The 22,126-nt window shown below is 39.0% G+C and overlaps 1 protein-coding gene across 1 annotated transcript in view; it reads right to left on the bottom strand.

Annotated features, from left to right (window-relative positions):
- Positions 1-22,126, bottom strand: part of DOK7 (docking protein 7) — a 66,437-nt gene that overhangs the window by 36,036 nt on the left and 8,275 nt on the right. Inside the window, exons 4-6 of the mRNA XM_009890545.1 lie at positions 13,327-13,446; positions 5,407-5,514; positions 1,848-2,722 (exon numbers count right to left, since the gene is read on the bottom strand). Coding sequence (XP_009888847.1) covers positions 1,848-2,722; positions 5,407-5,514; positions 13,327-13,446 — 1,103 coding nt within the window. The remainder of the gene's footprint in view (positions 1-1,847; positions 2,723-5,406; positions 5,515-13,326; positions 13,447-22,126) is intronic.

The following is a 22,126-nucleotide window of genomic DNA, read 5'->3' as shown; positions in this document are numbered from 1 at the left end:
TTTCTTGTGAATTTAGATTAGACATCAGGATTTAGATTAGATATTAGGAAGAAATTCTTTTCTGGGAGGGTGGTGGGACACTGGAATAGGCTGCCCAGAGAAGTTGTGAATGTCCCAACCCTGGAAGTGTTCAAGGCCAGGTTGGATGGGGCTTTGAGCAACCTGGTCTAGTGGGAGGTGTCCCTGCCCGTGGGAGTGGGGTTGGAATGAGGTGATCTTCAAGGTCCCCTCCAACTCAAACCATTCCAGGATTCTATGATTTTTCCCATCTTCTCTCTAACTACAGGCAGCAGACACAGGAAGACAGCAGCAGATACACTGCTGTGCACCCTGCTGCCTTCACTGCAGAAAGAAGTGGGAGGCTGAATCTCAGGCACTTGGCATCCAGCCAAGCTTTCAGATTTAGGCTAGAGGGCTAGTGAGGGCCTTTGGTGCCCACGACTGGCACGGATGGTCTTGGAAGAACACTGATCCTAATGATCTGTGCAGACACAACCCTATGAGTCTGGTCACACCAGTGCCTCCCTACCTTCCAAATGCTGCAAGTACATGACAAAGTCATGCCCAAGGTGCCATTACAGAGGCTATACAAGCACCTCAGGCAGACAGCATTTTCTAGTTTTCATACACTTGAAGGCAGTTGATGCAAATGCATGAAATACCTTGTGAGAAGAAAATAATTCCTCAAGTTTATAATATTTTAATTTTTCTTTCATAATGTGCTATACACTCAAGCCCTTTTCATAGCAGTGATTTATGTAATCCCACATGCTCAATTAAAATGTACACACTTCAGTGGCAATACTTAATTCCTCAAACAAAAGTCTCTCTTGCTGAATCCGTACTTCACACATGCCTTAATTTGAGCACTCCCTCTAACCTTCCCAGCCTTTCAACAGCTCACCAACACAAACAGCTTTACCTTCTTCTAGTTTAACAAACACATTCACCAAAAAGGTCTTCTCCAGAACAGGTAAAAACAGAAATACTTTCACCATGCGATGTACAACTAATGTATAAAGCTTACTGCCCTAAAAAGTCAAGAATTTAGCAGTGTTCAAAAAGAGCTTACGGGAACATCAGTCAAAGTAACACATGAGTTTAGAAAGACATATGAACCTCCATGCTTCGGGTTTTAAGTCTTTACGTCATGGGTGATCAAAAATATTTTTTCCTGCAAATACACTGTGCTGGTAGTACAGCACTAATGAGTTTTTGTACACCTCCTCTAAAGTATCTGTCCCTGGCCAGTTATAAATATAATACTGGATTAGTTGATCTGCTATGGATTGCCATGCTAACTTGACTATCTTCTTTTTCCCTAGTGAGAAGCGTAGCTAATCTGGCTTCTTGTGCAAGACATGCTCAAACTACAATGATAAAGGAAAGAAAAACATCAATAAAATTAAAAATATGTACTGTGGTCACCTGAAGAGCAGCACATACTATTTGGCCTCCCATCTTTCTTCTTTTGAAATACCAGCAGTAAGACAGATCAATGTCCTTCATGCCAAGTCACTATTATTTGACAAATTCAGCCCTCTCATGTGCCTGTAAAGCTTCTGTCTCTGTCACTGTAAGCCACTCACATACACCCAAGAGCAAAATTGGCCAATTTAAAAGTAATGACTGATGACCTATATTGTTCAGTTCTCTTGATCAGGCACAAATTTTGAGGAAACCATGTAGTAAGCCTCTCAACTTGAGCATAAACAACACAGAAGTTATTACCTGTTCAAATTACAAAGGAAACAACAGTACTTATGACTTGCAATTTAAGTCATTTTAAATTAATCATGCTCTATTAAGTAAGGCTTGTTAGCATCTGCTCAGTGTTAGGTATTTACCTTTAGTCCACCACAGATTGGACAAGCTGAAAAAAGAGCTCTTGTCATCCCAAGGTGGGGGCTACATGTGTCACAGGGGTCAGCTGAGGCCCCACTAGGTGGTGACAACTCACTACTTTTGGAGTCTGACACCTGTCCTTGTGGTTTTGTGTCTGACCACCTCGAAACCAAATCCACATATGTCTCATCACTTGAGTCCTTGGTGCTTTCTGCGAGCAAGGATGAAGGCCTCCCTCTGTCCTGGCTGTGCTCAGGTACCCTCCGTGCTTCCAAGTGCGGTAGTAGCAGTTTTGAGTCACTAGCACCTTGAGGTGACAGGGCCTGGTCCTTGGGTAGTGTGGAATCTGCACTCTTCGGCTGCACATCTTTAGAAGCTGCCTGCAACAAACTCCTGGGTATATCGTAAATATGTCTGAGAGAGCTGGGAACCTGATACTCTGATCCTGCACCTCTCTGGGGCTCACCATGAGGACAAGTACACAAATTCTGATCGGAAGGAAAGTTCAATGGCAGGCTAAGCAATGATCCAAACTCATCACCATGGCAAATGTCCAAGCTCCCAGCATAGGAAGAGAAGCTTCCAGAGTAAGAAGAGTGACTACCAGTAGCTATTCCACTGTCAGAAGAACTCTGACGACCTATTTCCTGTAGCTGTCTGGATCGGAGGGGCTTTGGAGGTGGTTTTGTGGTGCCGCGTGCCCCTTCTGGAAGGGTCTTCTCTTCCCCAAGATGAATGCCCTTTGCAGCTGCCAATCCATGACTCTCTTGAGAAGTGCTGGCTGAAGACTGTTCAGGCCAAATTGTCAATCTGCTCCCAACACTAACATCCGAGTGGCTGGTATCTGAAGACGAGCTTGAAAGACTTCTATCATCTCCTAGAAAAGAAGGAAACACATCAGCCTATGTTTAAAACACAGTTGACAGACTGAAGCATGGCAAGTATGTACAAATAGAAAGGACCCTGAGATTCCATCTGCTTTTGTAAGGGGAACATCTGTCAGAAAGCCAGAATTCCTGCAATAATTCCTACACCCATGGGAAAAATAAAATGAAAATAGTATGTTACCTCGCCGTAAGCCTACCACATTGTGGAACGTAATGCATTCAAGGCTAAATGTTTAGAGTTTATACACCAAGTTCTCCCCTTTTCAGCCATATTTTACTTCTGTACAGTCAACTGGTTTTATTTTAGATACTCCTATATCACAGGGAATAGTCAAAGTCCCAGGCTTAGAATAGCTCAGGATGCTTTGACGAAAATTTTGTAACAGTAAACCAAAGCCATATAAGACATTTCCATGTTTCTATTTGATCTAAATCAACCAAATGATTGTCTTATTTGTACTTTTTTCTCTATTTAAATCTTACCTGAATGACATCAAAATGAATGTTAGAGACTGCAAAAATAAAATCAAACTTAAGATTGTCCTATTCTCTCTTTTGAGCTCTCCTACACTCTACTTCTCCATAATATCCATACCAAAATGCAACCATACATCACTAGCAAAAGTGAGAATACTATTATAAAAATGATTACATATCTATATACAAAAAAAGATCTTCCATGATTCATTTATGCACATACTGCAAGAATTTTTTTTTTCTCATTGATACTTGCAAGAAGGACACTTTTACGGGTAACTACTGCTGTCCAAGAAAAAAGATGGAAGAAAAAATTAAACGTTGGCCTGAAAGGACATAAGGACAAAACACAAAGATCACACAAACACATACACAAAAACAAACAACCAAAAAAACCCAGCTTTCTTTTAGTGGTACATATAATCCACAGTATTATTTCCTTCCTTTTAATAAAACCAATGTGAAAACAAAGACTAACAGCAGGATCATTCTGTAAGTATTAATTTCACTAATTTTAAACCTTGGGCAATAAGTTGCCAGGTGGGGTAGAAAGAGGAAGGGTCCACTGCAAATTGTGACCTGATCTTCTGGTATCACTAGGCTACTTCTATTCTCAGGTGTTGAGAGAAAAGTTTAGAACAATTCCCTTGCCCTTCATGGAGTAATTCTTGATATAAACTATCACAAAATAGCAACGTTTATCCCATGAAATCTAATCCTTCCTTTTCCCCCAGTGCCTATTTCATGACACTGGCTTGTGACCCTCTGTAAGTGTAACTCCTGAGATTAAATTATACAGCTGTCTGGATGGAAGGTATGAATTACAAAAATATTAGTGTAGTTCTCAGCAACATGCCCAGAAGAAGAAATATACTTGTTAAATTAAAGTTATTCTTCTTACAAAACCATATGTTTTTATTGAATAAATAAATATCGTTGAATTTACCTGAAATCACTTCTCTTAAGAGAAATATTTTAGGCACTTCAGGACTCTGGAAGGGAAGCCCTCCCACCATCTTGAAGAAAATGCTCTAGCTATGTAGAGCTACGTGTTCTCCAAGGCAGTGGCAGAACCTAGATCTACAGATTTGGGCAAATGTCCTCCCATCAAACCTACAGGGACAGTCTTGTTGTTATAATATTTCCCATAAACACAAATATTTCCTATGCAAAACTCAAATAACAGAATACGAAAATCTTACTCTAAGATTCCTCATTCTCTGAGGATTATAACATTCTTAGGAGAATCAGGTCATAAATTCAAGTAATCTCAAGCAGAGAATGTATACAAAGTTGGGCCACGTGTTTTCTAACCAGAGTGACTAGATAAAAAGAACAGGTGAGCTTCTCTAGTCTCATTTGTTTTCCATCAATCTAGTCAAGTTATATGATAACTAAGAAAACTCTCAGGAAGTCTCAGGGGAATTTAGTCACAAACCACATTACTCAGCAGTGTCAAGACTAAAGGACCCATGGACATGTATAGAAGCACATAATTAAGCTCTTGATCTTCACAGGGCAATTTTTAGGCTTGTAGACTTTAGATTCAAGAGCAAAGCAGATGTTTTGAAGATCTAACTTCTGTTACTAAACAATTCAAATGGCAGTTCAGGGCATAGGCCCTTTTACAAACCCCTTTTACAAATACAAAGTGCTCAACACCAATTCTGCTTTGATACATAATCAATGACAGAAGGGACATGCACAGATACCACATGAAGAGCAAGAATAATATCACTTAGAACCAAAGCACAAGAGTCCTAGATTTCACTACAAAAATCTGCTGTAAGGCTGATGTGTGAACTATGCATCCCAGTTGATCTCACAGGCTGGAGTGAGACACGTACTTAAGCAGATATCAAACTTTATGTAGACAATTCTTTTGAAGTTGCACATGCACAAATTCAGTACAAGCCAGCATACTAAGAGATTTTCCTGTGTTAATAGTGTTTGGTCCAAAACTCACTCCACTCACTCAGTTAAAAACTCCACTCTACATCAATGGACTTTAGACAATGCTGTAAAAGAACTGCCCCACAAGCAACAGCAGCCAAATCAAATATCTTGACCATTTCTCTATTATTTTTGTTCTAATCTCAGTATCTTATGATCGTATACATATACTCATTTCTAAATTCTGGGAAGGAAGGAACACCATTTATTTTTATTTAATTATTTAATTAAAGATATTTCTTACCTCCACTGCCCTGGCGACTTGTATGGGAAAGCAAGCTCAAGCGCTTTTCTAATTGCAAAGCTTCATGAGCCAATCTTTCTTCTGAATAGGCTGGATTTGTACTTGGATCTTTTAAAAGAAACAAAAAATAAATAAATAAAAGAGAAGAAACATGGAAAATATATAAAAAGAAGGAACAAAAAAAGGACACATTCGTGTGTTGGACACTGTTTTTATGTTTGATCTTCTACAGGAGAGGGAAAATGCTGATTGGAAAATGCATGGGACAATCTGCATTCAACCACATGCCACATAATAAGTTATAAAGTTAATTGTCAAAGACTTTCATAGATTATACCCAATGCCTGTAGGAGTTACCACCAGGGACCCTGAAGAGCACAGCACCAAAGGCAATAGCTGCAGAGATAATTAGCATCCAGCAGGTCTAGTGGAGTTGAAAACTAATATGCGAGCTGTAAAATGTGTCTTGACTTCACTAAAGTCATTGGGAGCTTTATCACTGGTCTTTCTCAAGACCAAGTCTTTCATCCTGCAAATTTACAAATCTACATCATAAATTCAGAGTCATAGTGATTAAACTATCTGATACCTTCCAATCCAGATTACCTATTTACAAAGACATTGGTTTCAAGTTTGATGCTCAGAAGGTCATTAAGTTCAGAAGTCGGAGATTAAATAAGCAACCTGGTGGCTCTCTGTCTTAATGTTTAATACAAGACAAGTTAGAATGACAAAAATCGCTCCTAAAATGTACTATCAGGGATTTTCCCCATACATTTTAGTGAGTTTGCCATTCGAGCTGAAATTACTTCACTGAAGAAGGCTCCTTCTATTCCAATAGAAAGAGAAAGACCAAAAGTTATACAGAATGTAGAAGAACTTTCATCAGTAAAACAGGCCAGTTTCCTCATTTTGTTTCCAGCCAGACACAACAATAAAACCAGATGTTGGAAGTAATCACAACCACTATCCCAAGAGAAATCTTACGCATTTCTTCAAACAGCACTGACAAGTGTGTCATGTTCAGCAGTTGCAAAGGATATGGTCTGCTAACTTGTCCATCATTGGAAGTTTCAGTAGCTCTTATTAATTACATAGGGAAAGGAATTAATGACAGATGAAACAGATCAGCTTCCTCACAACTGCTGCTCTTGTATATCTGATCAACTGGGTAGTAGTAGCACACCACAAAAACATTTCACCACTGAATCATTTAATAAGAGGAAAAAAAGGATGAAAAGGCTACACACTGCTGTGGTTGAGTTCATAAGATAAAAACAGTTGAAATGATGAAAGAAAAGCTTCATTTTCACCCCAGGTCATTTGGTTTTAAAAAACTTGGGTATGATATTGTCAACACAGCAGTCAAAGCAAGGTCACAATCAGGAAAAGGAGCATTGCCAGGTGAGCTGAAGCTCCATGGAAGTCCCTACATTATTAACTACCTGAGAAACAAGCTGCCACATCTCTCCTCCCTAACCATATTCACTTTCTGATTTGCCCTGGGTAGATCCTAGCACATCACAGGAGCAGAAGTGACAATGCTGAACTTTCTTTCCCATGTAGAGGAGGTTTCCATCTTCACCAGTCTGCAATCTGGGTAAGATTAACAGAACAAGCCAGACACACACAGAGTCCTTCTATAACAGCATGCATTGGAAATCAAAGATGTTCTAAGAGGTACAAGGCAACAATGCCTGTGACAAACAGGATCTGTGATCTCTGTGCCTCCCAGCTCAAACAATGCTTGATGTCAGTGTCTGACACCTTCCAGACTTAACTTTAAGAACAGAAACAAGGACTGTTTGATATGGATTATTTTGTTAGGTCTCCATTCCTATTTCCCTACAATACAACTCATGTGAAGCATTGACTAGTTCAAACCTGTGTAACTGCTTACTCAGATGAAACCCCCAATTCTTCCACATGGACCTCTGCCAAAGGAAAATACAAGATTTGGCCACCAGCACCTATGGTGCAACTCAGACAGATCTATGCAAGGATCTGCTCCTTGGTATACAGTGTTATAGGCTGTTGCTTGGATCTATTTTTGAATGTCCTCTGCAGTTACTCTGCTGTACCTAGTTAAATGCCCTTATGTCTAAAAATGTTCAACAAAGATGTTCTAGGAGCACTTTAAGTATAAAGTTGGTGTAATAGATCAGCAAATTAGTCAAACCAAGATGCAACAGACACTAACCCTTCCCACAGCAAAGAACTGTCGGTAGGAAAGATCTTTCCACTTTTCTCAGAATATGATTACTTGATAATGATAGATTTTCAGAATGCTACTACAACACATACACAACTATTAGTTTTTTAGTTAGTAACTGATATCCCTCTTACAGAAAGCAAAAGATATAATTAAAAAAAAAACAAACAAAAAAAAACCTGGTTGAGCAACTGATCTTGCAAAAATGGCCAAAAATAAAATACAAGATGGGGAGGTAGGAGTTAAGTTGAAGCAAATCAGTAAGTTTCCATTTCACATGTGCAATTGCTCCTAGAAGCCAAATTCCCTATCAACTACACAGCTACAGAACACAGCAGGTTTCACCCAACAACATGAAATCTCTAAGCATACTGTCTGTCCAACAGGACTTTTTTGGTTAAACTTTTGGTTAAATTTTTGGTTAAATTAATTTTTGGTTAATTAATTTTTTGGTTAAACTTCCCCTTAAGGATTGCCTATGTGTAAAAGGTGTGTATAAAATTGGGTCCACAGTTGTATGCTGTAACCTCTCATTGCCCAGTTTTGTAGAAGATTGATTAGAAGAATCCTTTCTCAGCAAGTACTAGGAAACATCTAGAGAAACAACTTCAAAACCTGCCAAACATATATAGACTTAAAGTATTAAGCAGATATTAAAAATAATTGTCCGTCAGTCTTACTGAAGTCTTTGTTTTGTCTTTAATCTTCTTTGTTAATAAGCAAGACTTCTGTGGAAAACACACACAATACTGTTCTCCAGAAGAAGCAGATTCTTATAGTGGTATTTTTGGTTACAGACTACCAAGTACTAACTACCAAGTTTTGCCACAAGATCAGACTAAGTACTGAAGTCACTGGCAGCCACTTCTTAGAGATCAGTACTTACTGGAGGGCATAACCTGCAACCTCCTGTCACATGAGTGTAGAAATATGGCCTAAAAAATTGTAAAAACAAGGCTTTTTTCAACACTAAAGTTGGATTTGTTAGCATCATCCTATACTTTGTGCACGTACAATACAAAGCCTCCAGATAACTGTGTAGTAATTTGCCATAATACTAACTCAGGAGGAGAGAAGCAGCATGACCGGTACTGAGACAGCTGTCCAAGGAAGTTCAGACAGCTTCTGCCCACACAACATCCCACAGTAGCTCCAACAACTCTAAAAGCAATTAGTACCTTAATTTCCCAAACTCTAAACAAATGTATCTTATAACATGATTTACTCCCACGGAGTCTAGGCAGTTAGATTCACTCAGGTCCTTCAACTGAGAAAGTGTTTTGTCATTTTTCCAAACAAAAATGGATCCTTTACTATGAAGAAAACATTTTGTGTGAGGCAATCCTTGAAATCTTCCTTAAAGCCACTTCGGGGCAAAGGGGAAGGATTGATTCAAATTTAGATGGACTAAAAATGCCTCTGATGGAGTTTTTATTTTTATATTACGTTGGTGGATGTTCATTAAAGCCACATCAGCTGCTCATTGTGGGAGATTTTGAATACTTTGGTAACATATGAATAAAGCATCACAGTAACTCAAAGCTCCAGGGTTGTTCAGTAAGAACCTGTCAGGAAGAAATGTATTATATCAAGTTAAGTCAGCAGCTACCTAAGATATGCTTGATTATATGCATCTTTAAAATGCAACATTGATTAATTACTTCATTAAATAAAGTTAGATAAGTTAGGCTGAACATCTCTCCTTTCTTTCTTCCTTTGTAACTGTAGGCACATTTGCAAATCAGGCCTGGACCCTCACCTTCATGCTAACATCTCCACACCTTGTAAGATGTCTGGAGGAATGAAAAGATGTCCTAAAAGTTTGAGGAGGATCCACTTGGTACAGATACTGCAGAAGGCAGCCACAGAGCTGTCTTGCAATGGCCAAAGGTGTATCAAGCTTCAACAAAAAGAAAGAGCATCAGATAGATCCTCAGGAAGCAGCACTGCACACTCTCCAGTCAGTCACAAAGCAGCCTGAAAAAGCTTCCAAAATTAAAAGAGAGCATCGAGACTATCAACATTACAGTTGGGGTCTTTCCAGCCCGCAGGACTAGACCGTCCCGTAGCCTTAGCCAGATTTAGAGAGTACTGATCTGCCCGCTGATCAAAGATATCACTGATCGGCCGTTGGGCCTTTGCTGTGTTCATGTTTGGAATTCAAGTTGAATTTTGCTAGTGAAAAGGAATTCAATGCACACCTGATAAACAAACATTTCTCAAATAATATGCATGCAAATTCAGTATAGATTACAAACCATGCAATCAGTGATTCATTACTCTCTCAATACCTAGGCTTCTGTCAAGAAAAGAACATAAAATTCTCTGGTGTGTTTTCTAAGTATGTTCTCAAGAACAAAAGTTGCCAGTTGCAGGTAGCCAATTACAGCAATTATCTTCCAACTAGTAGCTGGGGAAAACAAGCCATCCAAAGACATCCTCCTGTCACTCATTTGAGTCCCTTATTTAAAATGCTACACTGCCTAAAAACATATACTGATACCTAGACTACCTTTTCATTCCCACTCAATGCCATACGTCTTAAATTTGAGACCTGATCATGCAGCTTTTAACAAATCAAAACCTCCCATCTTCTAATGGAGCTACCAATAGAAGTATTTTGGTACAATTTTGCAGAATTAATGAACTCCCAAAATAAGTACCACACATTAGTAAACTGTAAAACAGCCTATGTTCTTTTCCTTTTCCATTTTATTTTGGGTGCGTACATAATAGAATTATTTTTATCATGAGACTATCCACATTCATTTGATAACCATTTCCAAAAAGTCACAGAATAATTCAGGCTGGGGGGGATCTCAGGAATTCTCTAGTCTAACCTACTGCTCAAAGCATGTCAGCTATGAGAGATTAGACCAGTTTTTGATACCTTGCAATGGTCAGTCAAGTTTACAAGTTGCACTGCATGGCTTTCTCATTACATATTTTATAGATAATATAAGATACATACAGTAATCATATATCTATGTTATAAGAACACCAAGCTTTTAAGGAAGCAAGGTACATTTGTTAAAACAACAATCCTGAAAAGATTATGTGAATATTGTACTCGAGCAAACATTCCTTGCATATGCAATTTAAAAACTCCTTTTGGACACTGGGCAGTTTATGTTCATTTATAGAATCAGTGTGGGAAGTAAACACAAGAAAACTGATCATTTTCCAGTCCTCTTCAAACCAGCCTCTAGCATTTCCTATTAATTTCATGCTGACACTTAAATATTTCAGCCCTCCATTTAACCATATCGATGAGCTGTTTGTACATGAAGCCACCGGCTTCATTCATTACCTTTTTTCAAAACACAGACTAAGCAGATGTTGACTGCATAACATCTCTAGATTATATTTCTTCCTTGGGTATTGGTGTCCAAGAACACTGTCAATGTCACTTTTTTTTCACCACAGTATATTATTTTCTCTGCACAGCTGCCCTTTTTGTGTTTTCCTTTCTTGAAAATACCTAGGAGTTATTCAAGCACGTTTCATGTGTAAGTTGGAAAGGTACAGGCAACAGTAAGAAGCCAAATTCAAATAGCAAACTGTGGAGAAAAGGCTGCTTCCTATAAAAGCTTTTAAGTTGCACAAAAGCAGAACACTGCATATATAAAGCCCATTTGAGGCTGTGTAGTGTTCTGCACTGCAGTAAATATGAATAAAATTGACTAGATGTTTCTTGGTAGAATCCCTAATCTGGAAGTTTTGATCTAGTTACCCGAGGTGTGCAGATTATTATCTATTTAATAATTAACTCTTTCAAAAGATTGGGTGAATTTCAATGCTCTTGCCAGATACTGTGTGCAGCTGATACAGACAAGCAATACAGTGCATTCTGTGTAACAGCATACTTGATAAGGAAAATTAGTTTATGGATTAAGCACTGGTATTGTACATGTGCATGTGCCTTAAACAGGTCTGTGCAAGCTTCTGCATGGGATAATAAATGAAGGAGAAACATAAAAAATAAAAATTATCTATGAAGTGGTGTGTACATATGGTGTGACAACAAACTGGAAAAGACAAGGGATATATAAGTCAGAGGAGTCAAAATATCTTGGAAAACAACTGCAGAGGAGTCTGCAAGAACGTGAGCACAGTTCCCTATAGAACACTGCTTCATTCCAGGGAAAGAAGGTGAAATCAAGTGGCTGAGTACTCTTCCCCTCATTTTAGTGGCAAGTCCATCAAGCACAGAAGACAAATGAAAAGGACGTCAGAAAAGAGGTCTTCCCTTAGAAAAATCATCAAATCATCCCCAGGATATTCCACACCCACTTTATGCACTTCAGTGAGGTCAGAGCTCTTGAAGGAGGGAAGGCAATGTGTAATAGCATAACAACCCACAAATGGCAGAGTTGATAACTAAGGTGCAAAAGCAGACTTACTTGTACATGCCCCTAGAAAAAGATTTTTCAAAGAACGTGCCATCTAAAATCAAAATTTAAAAAATAATAAAAAGACAGCAGAGTAGTTCCTTGTAGGCTTAATTTTTCTGGACATAAATTGTTGTTAAAGGAAAGATTTAGGAGTTGTATATGTATAATACAGTTTTAGATAAGCAGAAAAATATGCATTCCATAGCAAAGCTTTAAGTATCAGCATTGTTTTTTGAGTTTCTGTTGTTGTTTTTTTCTTGTTTGCCTTTTTTTTTTTTTTTTAACACTCCACTTAGTTGAATGCAAACACAGATCATCATATAAGAAGAATGAGGTTTTATCTCCTGCTACTCTGCTTGGTTATTTTATTCACTTTGGTGTTACAACTATGGGAAAGAAGAGTTGAACTGAACCTTGTACCTACTGTGCATTTACCTTAGCTGACTTTTCATGATTTACTTTCACAAGTTTTGCATCGAGATCTAATCTTTTCCATCACATTTCCTTCCTGCAATTATCCTAATCTTATAACAGCAATAAAACCCCTGTCAAATACCTGTTAACTACCTAACACTTAAACAGAAACTCTAAGTATTTCCCACAAATCCCACCTCATCCTTCGCAGTTCTTATAGCCTGTTCCCGCTATATCCCACTGCCAATTCACAGGTATTTTTCTGCAATCTCATTTCCACACTCTTGCCTTGTTTAACACAGTCATGCCAACTCAATATTAGATTTTTTCATCTCCTAAAGTCAAAAGGCAACAGAGCTTACTATGATGTCACCTAATGTTGGACATTACAGCGCATGCAACATTTACCGTGAAATAGGAAAAGGAATTTAATCCTTGCACATCAGAAAAGAAGCTCAAGCTGCAAAACTGAAATGTGATGTGGATGCCTGACAAAGTTTTCTAAGGTTGGCAAGACTTACTTCTAAGCCTTTTGGATGAACTCAAAATGCCCCAGAAGTTAGTTTTCCATTAAACTATCAAAATAGACATGGATCCAAGTTGAACTGTGTAAGCTTAAAACTAAAGGTTAGGGTTCAATTCAATTTGCCGTATTTTAGTACTGTTAAATGAGAGAAGGCTAAAGTTAGCAATATCACCAGAAATATGAATGAGCCAGAGCAGTAGAGGGAAACTGGGTACATTTAACTGATAAATCTCTACTGTGACATTTCAGAATGAAAACCGCTTTGCACTTTCTACACCCTTAGTGTCTGCAAGATGTTCTTACAATCACAGCAGTAAGTGCTAGACATGGCAAGTTCCTACTTTGCTCGGTTACTCTATACTTCCTATATTAACCTGGTAGGACTGGACGCAAACCAAAAGGGCCTTTCGTCGGGGAGATGCCACGGACGATACAGTCGAACAGAAAGCTGATCTGCTCTCCTTCAGCACAAGAAAGGAAAAAAACACCAGCCCCTGCAAGAAAGCACAACATATGAATGTGTTTTTCACCTGGATACATCAGAAATATATTTAGCTGAAGCTATTTATAATATAGCAATCAAAAGAGTATTAAGTGCAAGCCATGAAAAGAAATCAACAAGACATGTTCTCCAGAGAGAAGAAATAAAAAGAAAAAAATCAGGTCAGCACACACAAACTATATCACAAATATACACATAAATTCAATAGCTACCTAATCATTTATGCTAATTTCCTGAGATCCAGCCAATTAGACAAATGCCAAAATACAAGCCATATGCTCAACCACTGTCTGGGTCTTTTATTTTTATTTACCCCTCAAATTTTGTAGATCAAATCTTAGCTATGCAAGTGGCAGGGATAGTTAAAGTGTCTTCATCAAAATGAACCAAGTTAATTCTACTTTTGCCCAATTTTAACCAAGAGCAGCTTTTTATATACCAATGAATCAGGATTTGGTTATATTGATGGATTATATTCTAAATTTCCCTAGACTAAGTCTTATGTGTCTATTATTAACATAACGTAACACGACTCCACAGGTTGTCATCAGATCTTTACCCTTTGCTCTATTCTGATATTTTGCTTTCCATTCATTAAGAATAGCCCCAAGCAAAATTAGAATGAGAATCACTAGATAAACAAACAAGTTCCGAGCTGCATGATATATGGCTACATAGACACAAGACTAGAAGTGCTCCACAGAACATTTCATTTGAGAATTGTCAGTCCAAATATTACTCACATCAGTAAAAAAATAAAAAGTCTAGCTGACCTTTTTGATGAGTTTGTGATGAACACACCACACAAAAGACCACCCCATTAACCAGTGACTTCAGGGGAAAAAGAAGTACAATAACCAGATACAAAAGGAACTGACAGTAGTACATAGGCCTTGAAGAAGCGCTGCCAGTTCACCAGAGCCATGCACAATACCTAATCTTAAACCTGCAGCAGGGTTTTGCATATTACTTTCCTAGGGACATGGGTCCCTAATCTGGACATAAGTTTGACTTCTGTATGTGTCTAGCCAATTCTGAGTTGCATACATATTTTTGCCGATTTTACTTAAAGCAGAAGAGATGGTCTTAACCAGAAAGCCAGCATCCCCACCACTTTCCACTCATATGCCCTGTCATATACAACAGGACATTCACGTTTCACTTCAGCAATGGATACATTTTTAACTGCTTGACAAAGGGCTGTGGGATTCAAACAAAGGGGACAATAAAGAGTAGACCACAAACAAAATGAACTGGTTTAGTAAATTACATATTACCAGCAAGCAGTAAACTGACTGCTCTAGGAAAAGTGTATTCTGGTCCACACTCTTTTGTTATTCTGAATTTATGTCACATCTAAATCTTGGCCTGCTCTGCTCAAATCTATTCAAGACAACATTGTTAACAGCATCTTCATGACTTCATTTGTAACTCCACCACATTTGTTCCTCTTCAGATCTTACTGATCGAGACTTCTCCAGCCAATAAAAAAAAACCAGAAAACCTGTTCCTGGTACAGTTGAACTACTATAAATTCAACTGCAATTAGATTCACTTGCTGGTAGAAGTTTTATACTTAAGGGCTGGCTTGCCAATCATTTCCAGAGTACAAGGTCTCAAATATATTACTTGAGACTCAGGATAGACAAATACTGAAATACTAAGCTGTGTTTAAGCAACTGAAAAGATGAACACACAGTAGCTCATAAAACATAAACCAGAGGAAAGCCGACTTAACTCCACACGTCTGTGGTATTGTTTTCTACTGTTGTTTTTAAAAACAAGTTTGTCCCAAGTTTTCCTTACAGCACATACACACACCCTGGCTTCCATATCAAAGACCATCTAGGAGATTACAACAGTAATCACGCAGTCTGACAGGTATGAAAGTTTCTGGTGATGACTCACACAGAGTCTTGTACCATTTCCCCTTCCCGAGAGATGCCAAAGAGCCCGAGGACACTGTATTAGAAAGAGTTGGGTGCAATGTATGTATTCAGCAATTATTTTAAATTCAGCTCTTCCTTTGAGCTGCCTTCTCCTCCCCCCATGGAGTAGACAGAGTACAGGGAAAACAGTTTGCCCATCTGAGATTGTATGACTGTTCCCCCATAAACCACACTGATGCCAGAAGACATGCTTTTCTTGAGAGAGCAGGGCCACACAAGGCTTTTCTGGGCTCTGTACACATGACCTTCCCGTCCCACGCACAATATAGGCAGGATATAGAGACAACATGACAGAGGAAAACATGGCTTAATAATTCAGCAGAATCCCACACATCCATGTTGCCATCCAGGAAAAGAAGATTCGTTAAATATTTCTGTACATAAAGAGTACATCTGCACCACTTTGTTCTTTTATCACTATTATCAGGAGTCTTACATAGAGCCTTTTAGGAATTTACAAGCCTTTTACTTTAATGGAAACAATAAAGTAAATCCATGCCTGTGAGCTGGCTGCTTAACTCAAAGGATGATTTCTGCAAAGAACTACCACACATTTGCAAATGCCCAAAACAAATGTGACAGCCTTTATATAACTAGTACAAGCAGTATGTGCATGTAGGTACAAATCCAATACACACACATATGCATAGAACCTGCAAAGAAATATTTCATTATTCACATGATCACTGTAATTGCCGATTGACTTTCACAGGAAATGTTTTCCTTCTTGTTTTGCTAGGTAGAACTAGGTTGCAAGGGAAGGAAGAAGTCTGGGGGTCCTTGCAAAATATATCAGGCAAGATGAATGAATAGGTAAGGTTTAACAAAGTTATGTTTCAAAAGCATACATAAAAGCCAGCAATCATATTTCTTTTCTGCTTTCTTGAGAAAGCTGAGAAGTTCGCTACTAGAAATTACACATCTCAGTCATGTGTTGGAACAGATTTGGTGCACAAGCATTTGGAAGCTGAGGAATATGTGGTATGCATCACTGTAATACCATGCAGCTGTTCAGTAGACCGAAGAGCTCGCTCACTCACTCACTCTCTCCATGTGGTAAGAGACTTGGTGAAAAGCAGCCTGCGAGCACTTGCACAAGGCTGAAACACTAAGCCAGTGCTCTGTGGCAGTTAGCAGTAAAGCATTGTACAGTCTCCCAAACGTGCAAGAGAAGCTGCAAATTTCATAAAACTCCCAAGTATTATAAAATCTTGCTAATGTTTGATTTTAATTCATCTTGGAGCACGTCGAGAGAAAGGCAACAAAGCTGGTGAGGGTTCTAGAGAGCAGGCCTTATAAGGAGCAGCTGAGGGAACTGGAGTGTTTAGCTTGGAGAAAAAGAGGCTGAGGGGAGACCTTATCACTCTCTACAACTACCTGAAAGTAGATTGTAGCCAGGTGGGTGTCAGTCTCTTTTCTTAAATAAAAAGTGACAGGACAAGAGGAAATGGCCTCCAGTTGTGCCAGGATAGGTTTAGGAACATGGTTTAGTGGTAGTTTTGGCAGTGTTAGGTTAATGGTTGGACTTGACGATCTTAAAGATCCCTTCCAATCTATACAATTCTATGATTCTATATTTAAAAAGCAAACCCATGGGCAAACACATCCTGAAAACGCACAGTAACCAAAAATTACTTAAATCTCTGTACTGTACGTGAAAGCAAGGAGGAAGAGTCAGTCCCTTCCCATGACTTATTACTCCTAAGGTGCCAGACAATGCTAGAGCCTGAAGTCTTTTAGCTACAGGACAGGTATGAACCCTGGCAGTTCAATTCATGGCGATCATCACATTGTCCAACCAGTGTCTCAATCCTGGCCTTGAGCAACCCCCTTTAGAAGGTATCTCAAGGTGCATGGCACAGGCTGCTCTTCTCTCTGGTGAAAATGACAACGGGTATTCCTATTATTGCCAACTGAGACATGGGTATGACTACTAAAACCAAAGGTAAGAATGTTAGTTGTCTGCGGTAGGCTTAAGTAGGAAACAGCAACAGAACAATATCTGCACACGAACAGAAGTTTTAATCTACACAACCTAGAATCTTTCAAGAAGTTCCAGATGTTGCCCAAGTTCAACTGTCCCTACTGCTTCTAATTTCCAAATAAATTCCTATTTGTTATAGGGCTCCTCCTCTTCTCCTTTTGCCTTTCCGGATATGCTGGTAGCCACTGCCACTATTATTGAATTATTTTAAAAGCCACTCATGAAGAAGCAAAGCACCTAATTTCATCAAAACATCAAAAAGAGCACAGAAATAGTCCTGCTTATCCTGCAGCCAGCAGCAGCCATATCATTTGTTCTTTCAAAGGGCACCAGGGGTTCTACAACTTCCTCTCTTCTAGGAGACACAGTTAGAAAACGTGAGGCAGCTTCAAACTAGGTTCTGGAAGCTAATCCTGAAGTACTTGAACATCAGAGATCCTCAATTCTCAGAGCATTAACATGCCATTTTATTACCCTACTTGAATTTTTTCATACTGACCTCCAAGTCAAGATTCTCACGGCAACCGGTCATTTTAATCAGCGCACACTGATTGAGCTAGCAACTTAGAAACACAAGATGCTCCTTTTTTCCAGCCTGTTCCTCTAAGTAAACCTCTCAATTGACTCCTAGGCCCAGATGCGTTTTTTGGGTTTTTTTTAAATGTTATGTGTGATTTAGCTTCAGCTACAGAAAGGCTGGGGGCAGGGTAAGCCAAATTTTGCCCCAGAGATTAATTTATTTGCAGCTGTCAGAGGCAGAAGAAAGGATTTTCTGATGTCTACTAGTACAATTGTGATGTTAAAAGAAAGAGAGGTTCTAAATGTAAATGCTTTTTTCTATTTAAGGATAAACTGGTGTTATCCGTCTTGAAAGTGCACCTAGATTTAATGTTTGAAATCTCAGCATTATCTCAGACGGTTTCCCTCTACCTGGATTGAATACTCTGAGTAGAAAAAAACCTGTAAGGAGCAATTAATTCAAAGATATAATTGAGTACTTTATATTTAAGAAAAAAAATGTAAGAAAGCAATGAACAGATCCAGATCCTTTTAGACCTCAGTTCTACCACAGAAATACCCCAAAATAAGCTCTGCTTCTGTTTGGGGCTTCATGGTTCTTTTATGGAGAGGAAAGGCAATCTAACCACAAGATCATCAGTTCCTTTTAGTAAGGTATTTATTACAGTGGTATTTAAAACTTAAATTCACTAATCCTCTCCATTCAGACCTTCACAGGAAGAATGGGAGCAAAGACATGGTTTAACCTATGGGAAAGTAACATTAATGATAGAGTCTGCATAATATCATATGATGTTTCTATGACAGGGTAATTGAGAGTGCTTTTGTTCAAGAATTTAAACAACTTCGGTAATAACACATCAGGTTTTTTTCCTGGTCACTACTTGTTCATCCTATTCCTTAAGAATTTCAGAGGAATGAGGTAAAAGAGTCAGATACCTGAAGAAAGATGATCTTTTCCTTTACCAACACTTTTTTGTTAGAATAACCAGAGTTATATTTTTATTTAGGTACTATTTACGAAAAGCATTTTCTTCTAGTGGCAGTACTAAGTCAAATATTTAGACTATACAAATATTTAAATGTTGTTATGCTTGCAGATGTGTCTAAGTGTCCAGTTAGGGGCATCAGCTCCTTTAACAAGGTAAGCTTAAACTCAATACATAAAGAGTTTCCAACCATGGCGGGCTATTTTGTACCAAAATGAATAAGCTGTTCTCCTTTTTGAACGTGCACGGGAATAGGCAAAAATGCCCTTCCATAGCAACTGAAGGTTCTCAGCTATCGAGACAGACATTTCTTAAGAAAAAAGAAACATCAATATAATGCTCAACAATGCAGTGGGACCCTTTCCAAAGTACTTGTCTGTAATTCTGGTCTCCTGTAACCAGAAAAAAAAAAAAAAAAATTCATACTTAAAAACAGGTAGACAGGAGAGCTCCTGATGAGCTCCTGTATCTTACAGGGAAGATAAACAGCTGAGTTTAACCTAGCAAAAGGGACATGGAGCACAAATAAATGCTCTATAAATATTTAGAGGGGTAAACATCATGGAGAGAGAGAACATTACACTAAAGAACAACATTGGTATAACAACAGTCCAGGATAAATGAACACATAAATTTAGGTTGGAAATTTTAAAAAGCTTAAAAAGATTGTAGATATAAAAGGATCTACAAAACTCCAGATCACATTTTAAGCTTAATTCCCACTTTGATTCTTTTTAAGGATTAGAGAGTCATGACAACACCAGTGTTCAAAACAGCATTGGACCTTCAGAAACATTTGACAGTCAATCATTCAGAAGTCAGATTCTTTATTTGTGTACCCCTCACTACAACTTCAAAGACCATTTTAATTAATGGTATATCAAGAAATGCAGAATATCTTCCTGGAACCAGAAAAGTTCCCCTTGAAAGTTAAGGGATGATATTTTTTCCTTTTTACACCTGTATCGTTTTGCACCAGAAATTAGTGCGAGCTTCAGGGCAGGGGGGGAAGCATAACATAGGTAATTCAGGTGCTTCAAGCTCCATCACCTACAGTTTCACATTTGTATCATTCATCTACATTATGCTTCTGGCACCCTGACCTATGGATAGAACCATTTATTTTTTCTGCAATGGGGAGATAAGGTACAGCAGCACTCAATAAGCCCAAATCAGTTTAAATTCTTGGAGCACAACAGTCGCATCAAATCTAGAACAAGTTACAGAAGAAAGGCTACAATTTAACTAAAGAACATAAATGAAGGGTTATTTACATGCTCCATTATTTCTGGGCTTTCTTATACAACTAAGATTTAAGTTTGGGAACTAACCATTTAAGCTAAGGAGCAGTGAACATAAATTAGGAAGACTGACCAGAATCTAGAGCAGTTTTGCTCCGTGTCTTGAGACTACAGACACATACTCTATTTTTCTTTTCTGATCCCAGTGACATTTGCATGCCTGGGTACACAGCGGGGCAGCTTCCAGACCTTGCAGTGGGCCTCTTTCAGTGGACGCCAACCACTCCTTGGGCAGAAAAAGATCTGAAGCCCTGCAGGCTGAAGGAAGCCAGGAATCCAGGTTTCCCACTCTGTAGAACTATGGCAACCAAAACAGATGCAGATCAACACTACCACCACTTCATCTTTTCTATTGATGTTTTAGAGTGCCCCCTCCAGTTAGGCAACACACTTGGAAAAAAGATTGGAGTTTTTGTTTTTTAACTGCTTACCTAGGGACCCATAACATCTTCGTTCCCAATTCCTAGAATCAGTCTGCAGAAACAGACTTTGACCTGTTCAGGAATTTACTTGGCAGAATCCCATGTGACAGAGTCTTGGTGAGAAGTGAGATCCAGGAGAGCTGGCTGATTTTCAAGGATCACCTCCTGCAAGTTCAAGCCAAGCAAATGTGGCAGGAAAGCCTGTATGGATCAACATGGAACTCCATACAAAATTCAAACATAAAAAGAAACCATATATCAGGTAGAAGTAGGGTGACTGAGATGATGCAGGAGGAATACAGACATACTGTACAAGCACAAAGGAATGGGGTTAGAAAAGCCTAACTGTACCTGGAATCGAATCTGGGGAGGAATGTGAAAGGGCTTCTGCAAGTATATCATCTCCAAAAGAAAAAACTAGGGAGAATTTCAGCCTACTACTGAAGGGGATGGTGGACTTGGTGACAAAGGCCATAAAAAAGGATAAGGCACTCAAGGTCATCTTCATCTTGGTCTTTACTGACAAGATTCACTTCCCCTATCAGGAATCCCAGGCCCTTGAGGCTTGTGGGAAAACCTAGAAAAACAACAACTTCTTGGTGGAAAAGGGCCAGGTTAAGGAACATTTAAACAAACTGAACATACTCCAGCCCATGGGGCCTTATGGGATGCATTCACAGGTGGTGAGGGAATTGGTTAGTGTCATTACAAGGACAGTCTTTATTATCTTTGAAAGGTCATGGAGACTGAGGGGTGGAATGGTGTGCCTGAGGACTGGGGGGAAAAAAGAAAAGGAGACATGACTTCTGTCTTCAGGATGGAGGATTCTTCCTGAACCACTGACCAGGGAAGGTGATAGTGCAAATAATCCTAGAAGCCATTTCCAAGATGCTGACTGGGAGGAGTCAGTATGGATTTACAGAAGAGAAATAATATTACAGTCTTTGATAAAGTGACTAGCTTGGTGGATGAAGCAGTAGATATTCTTTGCTTTGACTTTAGCACGGATTCCATCACCATCTCCTATAATACATTCACTGACAAACTGATCAAGTACAGACTATGTAAGTGAACAGTGAGGTGGACTGAAAACTGGCTGAACTGCCAGGCTGAAAGGGTTATGATCAGCAGCACAATGTCCAGCTGGAGCCAATCACTACTGGTATGTGCAAGGGGTCAACGTTGGGCCCAGTGCTGTTTAGCACGGATTCCATCACCATCTCCTATAATACATTCACTGACAAACTGATCAAGTACAGACTATGTAAGTGAACAGTGAGGTGGACTGAAAACTGGCTGAACTGCCAGGCTGAAAGGGTTATGATCAGCAGCACAATGTCCAGCTGGAGCCAATCACTACTGGTATGTGCAAGGGGTCAACGTTGGGCCCAGTGCTGTTTAACATATTCATAAATGATCTGGATGATGGGACAGAGTGCACCCTCAGCAACTTTGTAGAAGATACAAAGTTGGGAGGAACAGCTGATACACCAGAATATGGGAAAGAG

This window comes from Charadrius vociferus, unplaced genomic scaffold (genome assembly GCF_000708025.1).
Source record: "Charadrius vociferus isolate BGI_N301 unplaced genomic scaffold, ASM70802v2 scaffold88, whole genome shotgun sequence".
Classification (NCBI taxonomy): Eukaryota; Metazoa; Chordata; class Aves; order Charadriiformes; family Charadriidae; genus Charadrius; species Charadrius vociferus.
This window is presented reverse-complemented; position numbering and strand designations above follow the sequence as displayed.